Source organism: Bombina bombina, chromosome 1 (assembly GCF_027579735.1).
Source record: "Bombina bombina isolate aBomBom1 chromosome 1, aBomBom1.pri, whole genome shotgun sequence".
Taxonomy (NCBI): Eukaryota; Metazoa; Chordata; class Amphibia; order Anura; family Bombinatoridae; genus Bombina; species Bombina bombina.
In genome coordinates, this window is record NC_069499.1 from 470,766,482 (window position 1) to 470,779,732 (window position 13,251).

The 13,251-nt window shown below is 36.1% G+C and overlaps 1 protein-coding gene across 2 annotated transcripts in view; it reads left to right on the top strand.

Annotated features, from left to right (window-relative positions):
• The window catches only part of AGPS (alkylglycerone phosphate synthase), a 705,364-nt gene that overhangs the window by 321,538 nt on the left and 370,575 nt on the right, over positions 1-13,251 (top strand). For both annotated transcript variants that reach the window (XM_053698493.1, XM_053698494.1), the window contains exon 11: positions 666-793. In XM_053698493.1, the coding sequence (XP_053554468.1) occupies positions 666-793 (128 nt within the window). The remainder of the gene's footprint in view (positions 1-665; positions 794-13,251) is intronic.

The following is a 13,251-nucleotide window of genomic DNA, read 5'->3' on the forward strand; positions in this document are numbered from 1 at the left end:
TTTATTCTCCCCAGATCCCCCCCCCACCCCGTGTGTGTATATTTTTCATTGTATGGTGTTGACAGGTATATTGCTATATAATACAATTACATCCGTTGTATATCTCACAGCATAGTTCTAATTCTCACAGTGCTTTAAATCTTCTGTACTGTTATAGTGGCATTTATAGCTCATTGACCTTATGAATAAAATTTAATAATGTCAATAACCTTTTAACACCTCAGATACTTTAGTACTTTAATTTTAAGAGTTTGCAGCATACAGCTTAAACCTTTGCAGTATCTGAGTATGATCTATCAGTCTCTCTATCTGTTTATCAATCTATACTAAATAAATACTTTATAGCAAAATCAACTTGATACTTCCGGTTTTTTTTTTATGTTTGTGGGAAATATTTTTGTAAACTTTTCTATTTTTAAGGGTTTGTGTATATAGTCTCTCGTGCAATACCCATTTATCAACAAGCTGTTTGCCTTGCAATATATGTCTTCATAATACATCAAATGTTATTTTAGATAACAAAAATGTATCTAATTATTAGACCAGTGTACATAAATTTACATTGAGTAGAATCACCTATATATTCATTGCTGTAATAAAATCTAGAATATAATTTGAATTTCCAAATATCAATTATTAATAATTCCCCCTATTTTCCTTTTAAGGGACTCTTGGTGTGGTTACTGAAGTTACTATTAAAATCAGACCAATTCCTGAATATCAGAAGTATGGTTCAGTGGTATTTCCTAACTTTGAGCGAGGTGTAGCTTGCTTAAGAGAAGTTGCAAGACAGGTGAGAATCTATAGCTATTTTATTACATTATTAATAACCTTTTTTTTATTTATGTATTTTTAATTTTGTAATAAGCAAACTATGGGAGATCCAGAACATTCACATAAAAAAGTGATGGTAAACTCTGGCCTTTATAATAACAGATGCAGAATGTTAGTGATATTTTAGATGAAGTTTAATTTATACATTGTAATTAAGATGCGCTATAACTTACTTTTGTATCTAGATAATAAATTCAAATACCCCACATTCTGCCACCCACTTAAAAAGTCAGTTTTTCTGCGAGCTAAAGGTTTGAACTGTTCTCCAATCAGCACTTTTTTTTTGTAGCTAGATCGCTGATTGGAGAACAATTCAGAACGTTTGCTCACAGAAAAATTGACTTTTGAAGTGGGTGGCAGAGTGTGGGGTATTTAAATTTCATATCTACTTTAAAAAGTAAGTTATAGCTCATTTTCATTACAACTGATACATTTCAACTCCATCTAAAATATTACTAACTTTCCGGATCTGTTTTTATAAACCTGGAGAGTTTACCATCACTTTAATATACTTTTTACCTTTGTGAATACCTTGTATCTAAGTCTCTGCAGACTGCCCCCTTATTTCAGTTTTTTTGACAGACTTGCATTTTAGCCAATAAGTGCTGACTCCAAGTAACTCCACGGGAGTGAGCACAATGTTATCTATGTGGCACACATGAACTAGCACTATCCCGCTGTAAAAAAAAACAAAACCTGTCAAAATGCACTTTGATAAGAGGCAGCCTTCAAGGGCTTAGAAATTTGCATATGAGCCTGCCTAGGTTTTGCTTTTAATAATGAATACCTAGAGAACAAAGAAAATTTGATGTAAAGTTGTTTAAAATTGCATGCATCTTCCGAAACATGAAAGTTTAATTTTGTCTAGACTGTCCCTTTAACTCTGTCCCTCCATTCATGGAATTTTAGTGGACTCCAAGGCTTGGGTATTAGATCCCACATGTGATGACTTTTGGACTTTCACCACCTTTTGAAAAAATTATGCTACCTGGTAGACGCGTGCATCCGGAGGTTTAGTTCACCTCCGAATGCGAAACAAGGCAGCTCTTTGCACAGGTTTTAATGCATTGCTGTTGCACAAGAATAAATGCGGCAATAAAAATAGCCTAGCAGCAGAAAGAGAGAGGGGTGAATGAAACCTCTTAATGCACGTATCTACTACCTGATAAATTAATTTCTTTCATGGTGTTGAGAGCCCACGAGACCCACCTACATTTTATAATCTATATTCAGTTGGAGTCAGTTCTAGTGTTCACCTCATTTACCCTGCTTTATCCTTTTTCTGCTTTTCCATTCTCTCCTTTTCTTGGCTATATGTTATACTGAGGTATACAGGGAAGTGGGAGGGATTTAAAGCTCTTGGCATGTTAGGAGATTTTTGCCTCCTCCTAGTGGACAGGAATTTAATCCCACATGTGATGGTTCATGGACTCTCAACTTCATGAAATAAATTAAATTATCAGGCAAGCATAAATTGTTTTCTTTGGGACTGCTTGTAAATCCCAGGTGTAAACATGACAACTTGTTAATTAAATACTTAATGCCTCTACTTAAAGGGACAGTCTAGTCTAAATTAAACTTTTATGAATCAGATAGGGCATGCAATTTTAAACTACTTTCCAATTTACTTTTAGTATCTTTATTTGTCCTCTTGGTATTCTTTGTTGAAAGCTAAACCTAGGTAGGCTCATGCTAATTTCTAAACCCTTGAAGGCCACCTATTATCTCAGGGCATTTTGACAGGTTTTTACAGCTAGTCAGCGTTAGTTCATGTGTGCCATATAGATGACATTGTGCTCACTCCCATGGAGGTACCTAGGAGTCGGCACTAATTGGCTAAAATGTATGTCTGACAAAAGAACTGAAATAAAGTGGATTATGCAAAACTTAAGAATGAGTAATAAAGGGATTATCTATATTTTTAAACAACATTTCTGGAGTAGACTGACCCTTTAAGTATAGCAGAACTCAAAATCCTCCCATGTTTTGTTGAGTTTCTATGCATAGGGAGCTTATTCCTGCCATTTTCCCCACAGTTTCACATGTCTTATTGATGATCTGGTTTGTATACCCAGCCCAGCCCCCCAGGATCACTCACATCTTTCGTTTGGTAACACAAACCCTGTGCCTCTCAGTTCTGAAAAGTTAGAAATAGAAGTTTAAAAAAAATGTACATAATCCCCTTTGCTATTTATCATTGTCTCGGTGCAATAGTATGAGCAATAGCATTAATTAATATATATATATATAACATGACAAACTTTCTTTTCATTTCTTTGATTTCATACTAGTTTTATTTCAGTCTATCAATAAAGTTAACCACGTTTTGTTGTGGGCGTGCTTCATAATTTAACAAACTTTTTTTTCTTTACAAAATTCTCAAAACTTACCTTTTAATTACAGATTTGACTTGTCTTTAATGTGGAAGCTAATGATAGATAGAACCTGCTGCCTCTTGATTTAGACATCACAGAATTTATGACAGCTAGATAATTTATTAAGCAGGACGAAGATTGTAGCAGTACATTAATTAACTGGAGTGTTTTTAAAGAGGTTAGAAAGCTGATCTGATGATACAGCGGGATGAAATATAAATAGGCAGGTATTAAATTAATTTAAGTAGATGTGCAGTTCAAGTACGTAAATAAAGTCATAGCAAGGCTTTCTAACTTGGCTTTGTAATCACAAAACACATAACATTTCAGTTTATGCAGTTTCTTGGTATAGATTTACAGCCTTTAGAGTGCAGTTTCTGTGCAGCTTCATTTTGAGAACAGTTGTAAAATTGTCGTTTCTGCAGAGCTGGGCAATGTTGCCTGTTCATAAAGCCGTGCCAGCTGCATAATACATTCTGCTGGGACTGTACTTGCATCGCATAGTTTAAGCAGATGTGTGACAAAGCAACACAATTCGTTTTGTTAATGTTCTAGTAGTCAACCTTCTATTGTCCTATAAGAATTGTAGAGAACCAGCATTTATTTATTTTTGTCTAAGTTTATCCTTTACTTGCAAGATATTGAATTCAGATATTCTATTGCCTTTTGGCTAGCGTCTTATCTTTCTAATGGTGGTGAGAGTCCACAAAATTCCTTACTGTTGGGAATTCATCACCTGGACTCCAAGAGGAGGCAATTTCCCTCCTACTTCCCTTTGCATCCCATTTTTTTCTTTGCCTAGCTTATTAGTTTATTTTTTCAAGAATAACAGGGATTTTAATCCAAAATATTTTCCTCAATGGATAGTTCCTGGAAGAGAGGGACATAGGAGTGTACTGGCTGTGCAATGTAAATCTTCTCTCTGGAGTTGTAATCACAAGCCTGCCACTGACGTTGCTGGGCAAGTTTCTCAGCCTCCTCCTGTTTGGGCATGAAGATGTTATTCCTCAGTGTATATCCTCTGCTGTTAGTTACAGTGTAGAATGGGCTCTCTGCTGTATCCTCAGGAACATGGGTAAGATTACTGGAGGGGACGTTTACTAAGTAAGTACCTGCATGTCTCACACAGCCCAAAGACTGCCAAGGGTACAGTTACCATTAAAGGGCCATGATACCCAAATGTTGAAACACTTGAAAGTGATGCAGCATAGCTGTAAAAAGCTAACTAGAAAATATCACCTGAACATCTCTATGTAAAAAAGAAAGATATTTTACCTCAAAAGTTCCTCAGTAGCCACATCCCATTGTAAAGGACTTCTAAGCAGCAAATCAGTATGTCTGATCTGGGACAGCTAAGGGAGTGAGCTTCGTACACACTCCTCTTATTTCCCTATTCAGTTTAAGGAAGTTTACCATGAAATCTCATGAGAATTAAATCAAATCTCATGAGATCACAGTAAAATAGTTCATGACCTTAGCACTGCTGATGCTGATTGGCTGCTGTTAATTTCTTCCTATATATTTTTTTTTACCTGCAGCTGGGCAGCAGCTGAGTATAACTTTTTGCAATGAACTTACTCTGCTGAGCTGAGGAAGTTGTGAGGTAAAATATCTTCCTCTTTTACATAGAGATGCTCAGGTGATATTTTCCTGTCAGCTTTTTTCAGTTATTTTGCATCAGTTTCAAGTGATTTAGCATATGAGTATTATGTCCCTTTAACCCAGTTCACAGGAGGTGAGCACACCAGGAGACTTGAGACAGATATGCCTGAACTTCACAGCACACTGTCACCATTGTAGAGCACAGATACATTCTCCACTGCCTCATTTACAGATTCAGATGTTTACAACATTACTGTGGAGTTTATACAATTTCCATGTATGTTGTGTGCTTATTTTCACTGTGGCTAAACGGATCCTCACCTAGGTAGTCTATTTGTGCACAGAAACAGGCACCATTTTCCCTCTAACTGCCTCATTTATATGTTTGATAATTTTAACATTTATTTATATGACTGTAACTCCTTATCGCACATAAGCTGTGATTTGTAGGGTGAACTTTACATTTTTTTTATATTTTCTCATGTAGATGTTTTTTGCCCCATATAAGGCAGCTTATGGTAGAAAATTTCTTCAGATTGTGGTTCTGGTAAAAAAAAAAAATGTCTGCCTTTTGGGCTCCACAGCTTCCCAACAGTAAGGAATTTCATGGACTCTCACCACCATTAGAAGTAATGCTTACCTGATAAATTCCTTTCTTTCTTGGTAGTGAGAGTCCACAAACCCGCCCGAGTTTTCTTGGAGGCAGCGGTTCTAGTTTGTATTGCTTTACCCTACTACCTTTCTTACATCTTCCTCCTATTCTTGGCTATACGAAAAACTGGGACTGTCAGGAAAGTAGGAAGGATATTAAACTCTGTTGTGCGGTGTCTTTGCCTCCTCCTGGTAGACAGGTGATGAATTCCTATCAGGTAAGCATAAAATGTTTTGTTTTTTTATTTTGTATGATGTCTTCAAAAACTACTATAATCATTTAACTATTTTACTAAAAAAACAAACCCTTGGCAATATCTTTCAGCAAAAATGTTTTACGATTATTTTAGTCACCTTTGTTTGATAACCTTGTAAGGTTCTGTAATAAATCATTGTGAGTATTATTATTTTTTTACATTTAGTGCTAAAATGATTATATATGTGAATATAACAAGAGTACTGTGTGAAGATTTGTTCTTTTATTTGGAACTGATGTCCCCAGATTCCCAGTCTTCTGTCTTACAGTCTTTTTTGTTACCAAGACTTAAAACTTATACTTTTGATTCTGGAGAATAATGAATTTTCTAACAAGAGTTTCCACTTTGTTATAATCTTGAAATGTTGTCATTGGTGGTGGTAACGTTCAAAACAATTGTGTTGGTTCCCATTAAAGGGACAGTCAAGTAAAAAAAAAAAACTTTCATGATTTAAGTAGGGCATGTAATTTTAAACAACTTTCCAAATCACTTGTATAACCAATTTTGCTTTGTTCTCTAGGTATTCTTAGATGAATGCTAAACCTAGGAGGTTTATATGCTAATTTATAAGACCTTGAAGGCCGCCTCTAATCTGAAAGCATTTTGTCCGTTTTTCACCGCTAGAGGGTGTTAGTTCATGTCTTTTATATAGATAACATTGAGCTCAGGCACGTGAAGCTCCTAGGAGTCAGCACTGATTGGCTAAAAATGCAAGTCTGTCAAAAGAACTGAAATAGGGGGCAGTTTTGCAGAGGCATAGATACAAGGTAATAGCAGAGGTAAAAAGTATATTATTATAACTGTGTTGGTTATGCAAAACTGGGGAATGGGTAATAAAGGGATTATCTACCTTTTTAAACAACAAAAAATATGGTGTTTACTGTCCCTTTAAGGTTGGTTTAAAAGTACATAAAACACAACAGGGATTTAATGTAAAAATGTTTTTTTTTTTATACATATTAAAATTAAAAATTTTTTTTGTAATATACCTTCATTATGTATTTTGACCCTACTCCCATGCATTTATATGGTTCTGATCTGATATAAACCCAAGTCATAAGTAGGTTGTCACAAGAATTAGTAGTGATTTTAGGTTATTGTAAAACTCTCTATCTTCATACTTGGAATAAAAAGCCTATGAAGGACTATCCAAGGCACTTTTTGTGGTTATTCACTCAAAGCACCAAAGAATAATAAAGGGTGGGACTAAAAAAAGTGGGGAAAAAGAGATGATTAATGTCATAATCAAAAGTGATATGGATAAATAGTGCTCAAGTCAAACAAGTTCTAGTACTATTGTTCCTCCTTGGCCCAGTCTGTTCCTTGGTCACACTCTCTGTGAGCCTTGAAAGCAAAGAAATCTAAAACATAGTTTACTATTTCATATCGCTGTGACACAGACTGTGCTTGGCAATTTTGCCGACCTTGTTTCCTTTTGGTGTTTTTGTTGTGATGTCTAATTATCTACCTGCAGTGATTTTTTTTACTTATCAGTTTGTTCATGTTCACAGCATATAAAGTCTTCTTTGGACACTTCTCCAGATTGATCTTGTGGGTTTCCTTGGTGACTACATATAAAACTGAGAACCATGTGGAAGGGAAGGGTACTCACAGAACAAGTTGATAAACCCCGGGAAATGGGAATTTCGGTCTTCTCTGTGTGATTGGCTGCTTGTTAATGTTTATTACACAATGGTCTCACTGTTCTCCCCAGGGACTTTTTAGTGGGTACACTACCTAGCTTATTTTACTGACCACCCACTAAACTTTAAGCCAGTGTTAAGCTATCATTAATGTTTTCAATGTTTGTTGTTTAAATTATCATTGAATCATTTTTTTTTAATTATGCAATTAATTTGTGCATTGGATAGCTTAAAAAGGGATACTGACCCCAAATTTTTTCTTTCATGATTCAGATAGAGCATGCAACTTTAAGCAACTTTCTATTTTACTCCTATTATCAATTTTTCTTGGTTCTTTTGGTATCTTTATTTAAAAAGCAAGAATGTAAGCATAGGAGTCGGCCCATTTTTGGTTCAGCACCTAGGTAGCACTTTCTAAGTGCTGTCTAAATGTAGCCACCAATCACCAAGTGCTATCCATGTCCTGAACCAAAAATGGTCCAGCTTCTAAGCTTACATTCCTGCTTTTTCAAATAAGAATACCAAGAGAAAGAAGAAACATTTATAATAGGAATAAATTAGAAAGTTGCTTAAAAATCCCATGCTCTTTCTGAATCAAGAAAGAAAATTGGGTTCAAGTCACATTTATAAATGACAGAAAATGTTATAATATTGCAGAATAATATGCTGCCCCCCACCCAGCAACTTCTTAATACCACCCGGCTGGCAAACTTTCTATGGAGAACAGTGGTTTGTTGTTGATTATTTATAATGAAGTGTTATGAGTAAAGTAATACACATTTTAAAGCAGTTATGGTAGTTGATTTCTGTGTGAGGCCTATTTCCAGTAAGGTGGCCTCGGTATTGGAAGTTAAATTGCAAATCTTTTGTTTCTCAAACTTTAGTTTTTTCCCTGATGTTTATCTGCTACATCTTCCTTGGAGAACAAATAACCAGAGTTATGCGATTAGTAGTTTCAGTTTTGTTATTGGTTATGCAAAGGAAAGCCCCAACTATTTATTAAAGATAAAGTCAAATATGCTTTGAACATTTAGTTTCTCTCTGTCCAGTTTAATTAAAACAAAAAGAACTAATCTTGCAAGTAATCCAATGCTTAAAATGAATTGTCTTCTTTAAGCAATTCTCTTATCTGATGCAGTTTGGTAGCATTGTGCATGGTCGGTTAGACTCCAGATATTTTGTCTTTAAATGGTAGTGGAAATTTGTTTTACTCTCTAGATGTAAGTATAATTCAGCAGTTTATTTTTACATTACAGATTTGTGGTACTTATTGGTCAGCCAGGACAAATCTAATTACTACTGCAGTTTATATGATATGCTTCTTCATTAATTGTTAGTTTATAGTAAAGCTCACTTTCAGTTTTCAGACATGGAAGTTTCATGTTACATACTTCCTAATGAAGGATGTATAGTTTACCATAGCAATGCAGTCTATTATATGTATGTACACTATTTAGCTGACACAGTTTATGATGAATGTTATATTATTTAAAAACTCTGCTTGTTTCCATTCTCTTTAAAACAATAAAATCAATTACATTTGTTTTTACAAAAACTGTAGTAAACATGATATAATATGCAAGTACATTGAGGAGGTTAAACAATATAAAGCAGCCATGTTCACTATGGTTAGTGTATGAAGCATGAAGAAGAAATGGGAAAAATAAAAAACCAAAAGGAGTGTGTTAAAAGAAGTGAGAAAGGTTGAGAAAGGAAGAACCTGTACATCACAGCTACTGCAATATATATGCTTATAAACAGTTTATAATGGATTTGCTCAGGATAAACAGGGCTTTGCTAATAATGGTGACTTTGACAGGTTTTTAGTCTTACCATGGACTCGTCAATACTCAGGATAATCACGATTGCGTATGACCGTACTTGCGGACAGCTTTCCGGTCTTGTCAATTTCCATTCAGGAGCTGTACATAAGGGTCCCTGTGTTAATGCAGACAGCAGACTATATCCTGATATAGGCCGCTGTGGTGGGCAGGTGACATGGTGTCTCACTGCAGAAGGACCTTCTGCCCTATTTCCGTTTCTAATCCACCCTGTGTTTGGCCGGAGTGGAAGTGGTAAGTCATATCCCTTTGTGGTGTTCATCATGACTATCCTACTCTAGTACTAGCGGTAAAGCCATGGAGAGTCTGCAGGTATCTTCCTTGGTAGACCCCATTGTCAATAATAAATGCATGCTCTGCATGCCATTGTCAATAATAAATGCATGCTCTGCAATCTAGTGTCTGTGTTGCCTCCGGTACAACTCTGCGAGACTTATCTCGACTTTGTTTTGAGGAATTACTCAGGAGGCCCGGAACAGGGAGTAGTTATCATGTGTCTTATAGCAGACTTTGTTCCGACTTCTAAGATAAAAAGAAAACAAGTGGCGCCTCATAATCTTTTCTGTTGTTGTAAAAAAATGAAAAAAATATATTAAAGAGTGCACTCACAATTGTGATGGCACCTGTATGTGAATAAGGTGCAAATCAGACAGGCTGACACTTGCAGTTGTCAACTCACTGGTCTCTGGCTGGAGATTCCCAGGTTAAAGTTGTTCCTGTGATTTTCACTTCAACTGTCCCATGTGTACCACTCGTGATCTCCACCAAAGGGAAATGGACACTCCGATAGACAGGAATCATGTGTAATACACGAAAAATAGGTCCACTGTCCAAACTGGTAACTGCTTTTAGAAAGAAAAGTACTAGGCAACATCCTTGGGGATATTAAAACTGAACAGATATTTTATTGCAACGTGTTTCTTAACCACACACTTATTGTTTCCTCAGGCTTAAGCCTGGAGTTAACGAGTATCTATAGACAAGATGCCATTCTGCATATTGTTCTCATCAACTCTAAGGATTCTAGCTTAGCTGTTCTTGCTAGGCGGGTCCTGTGGCTTCATAAGTAGTGCCATTGGCTTTCTTGTTTCAATAGAACTAGACTTCAGTCTAGAAGAGCAGGTCAGAGTGATGGGTCTGTCATCTACCTGCATCAGGGCCATCTGGGAGGCATCTTTCTTTTTTCCAGAAGGATTGGTATTAGTATGTCAGAGATTCCTGGGTCCTAGACATTCACCAGGGTTATAGGATTAGTTTCCTATGTCGTCCCCCTAGGGACCATTTTTTATCATCAGGAGTTTGAGAACCCTGTAAGAAGAGCAGCTTATCTTCATTGTGTGACTAACATTATTGCTATGAGAGCGATTGTTCCACTCCCCTTGTCTGAGAGAGGAAAGGGGTTCTATTATGTCCAGCACATGGTTCCAGAGAGGGCTTGTTCCGTCCCATTTTAGACTTTAAGTAGTTCAACAGATTTGTGCGTTTGTCTTTAGGACAGAGTCGCTTAGGTCGATTCCCCTCCTTTCTCAAGAGAGTCAACTAGTTCTACAAAAGTCTTTAGGGATGTTTTTTTCATATTCCGATGCATAGAGATCATTACCGTTTTCTGTGGTTTGCTTTACTGGACAAGTATTACCAGTTTGTGGCACTCCCAATTTGCCTAGCTACTGCACCTCAAGTGTTTACCAATGTACTGGGAGCCATACTGGCTGTAGTTTTCAAGGGATTTTTGTAGCTTCATACCTGGATGAAATTCTGGTTCAGGCTCCATCCTTGCATGTAGCTCAGGTCCATACACAGTGACTACTCTCGTATCTTAGGACTCATGGTTGGAAAGTTATCCAGGAGGAGAGTTCTCTTTTCCCAGCTACACAGATTTGATATAGAGGGATGATCATAGACTCTATTAGTATGCATATTTTCCTTTCGGATCAGTGCAGACTTAGTCTTCAGAGTGCATGTGCCTTACACCAGTCCAGTTCCCAGTCTTCTGTCGCACAATGCATGGAGGTGGTGGACCTTAAGATTGCAGCATCAGATACTATTTCATCTGCTCATTCCCATCTGAGGCATCTTCAGTTGTGTATGCTTAGAGAGTGGAATTAGGATCTTTTGGTTTCTTCATAGGGTCTGTTAGGCCCTTTTATTCCTTAATATTTTTGGAATATGGCTTCTCCTGCTATTCTTTCAGAATTTCTTTGTGCAGGTTGGATTGAATAAGGGCTTATCTCCTAGTCTATTGAAAGGACAGCTTTCTGCTCTTTTCAGTGTTTTCATTATGAAGATTGTTTATCTTTCTGATTATCATGTTTTTTATTCAGGTTTTTGGCTCATATTCAGCTTGTTATACCAATCTCTCCACCTTGAGCTCTGGGTTTGATATTAATGTTTGTAGGCTCCTTTGTTTAAGCCTATGCATAGGGTCAGTGTTTAATCTTTCTATTTTGGAAGTTTTTGTTTCTTTTGGCCAGTATTTGAGCTATCTGTTCTCTCCTTATCTTTTTCTTTTTTAGGGTTAGGTGTTTTTTGTTCCTTCATTATTATGTTTTATTTTTAGACTTCTTTCGGGAGGTTTCCTCTCATTTTAGTTTGTCAGATCCTTGTAGTTCTATGTTGGGGCTACTGAAATTTTTAGACAAACTTTGTTCACTTTCCTGATTTTATTCAGGGTGAGAGAACAAAAGCTTTCTCTTGGTTTTTGCTTGGGGATTGTTTTTATTGACATGCTTGGAGGTGGTGGGATAGCCTCCACCTTTAATAGTTTTTCCTGCTAATTTTTTAAGTTCAGTTTCCTCTTCTTGTGCTTTCTGGAATCGGACTGTTAACCTATTTTGGCTCGCAGACTCTTGGTCATTCTTGCTTCTTTTTCTTTATTTTCTTTTCTTATTTTTTGCTTCTTCAGCGGCTGCCTTTGGCAGAAAGTTCTTCAGGCAATGGTTTTAGTATTATTTTGCCTGTTGGTTATTTAATGTGTTCTTTTTATTATAGAATCTCTTCTTTATTTGGATGGTTGTAGATATAGTCTCCTTATGGAAAAAAATGTTTGTTTATCCTGCCCTACTTTTTAAAATTACTTTTAGACTCTCCACTTCTTTGGTATAATAGATCATGGACTCTTACCACCTTTATGAAAGAAAACATAATTTATGGTTACCTGATAAATTAATTTATTTCATGGTGGTCCACAAGACCCCACCCTGTGTTTTTTTTTTGTTTTGTTTTATGGCACTTATTTTTTTTTCCCCAGCTCCTATATTTTTTTGCTCTTTTTTTTCCCTTCCTCTTTTTGCTTGGCTATACGTCAGACTAACTACCATAGAGGTAAAAGGGGTTATATAGAGCTTTTGGGGTTTGGAAATCTCTCCCTCTTCCTAATGGCAGGGAAGGTAATTCCTGAGAGTAATGGATCATGGACTCTTACCACCATGAAATAAATTAATATATCAGGTAAGCATACATTTTTTGAGTGATTACTTCTGTGTATTGGTATTGCAAGATCATAATGATTTTATTTAATTTTAATTAGTTGAACCATCTTGTGTCATGGCGCACAACACATTTTTATGTTTATTAGGAATCCTCAATATCTAAGCTCACAATGATCCTAGCTCTTTGGAACAAAAACTTATCTCTAGAGCACATCACAAAGTACATGTGCATATATAAGCTTTTTTCACATTCTTGTTCCTTTGCTGAAAGTTACACTTTTATGTTCAATTTATAATGGGAAGGGATAGAGTCTCAGTCCTATTTTTTTTTTTTTTTAAGCAAGTACCTAGTTAAGTATAGTGTGCATGCAGAACATTTCAGGTTTGAGGCTTCTCTTTTTTTAACATTTCCTTTTGTGTTTATTATCTCTGGTGGGGGCCAGATAGGAACCTGATATAAGTCCTCTATGGTAGCATTTTGCTGTACAAAATTTGAGTTTGAGATTCAATGGTTACCGAAGTAAGATGAATAGAAATCTGGGGAAATGCCTACTTTATTCATGGGTTTTGATAAATATAAAAAATACAACCTGACCAGTTTTACACAATACTAAATTGTA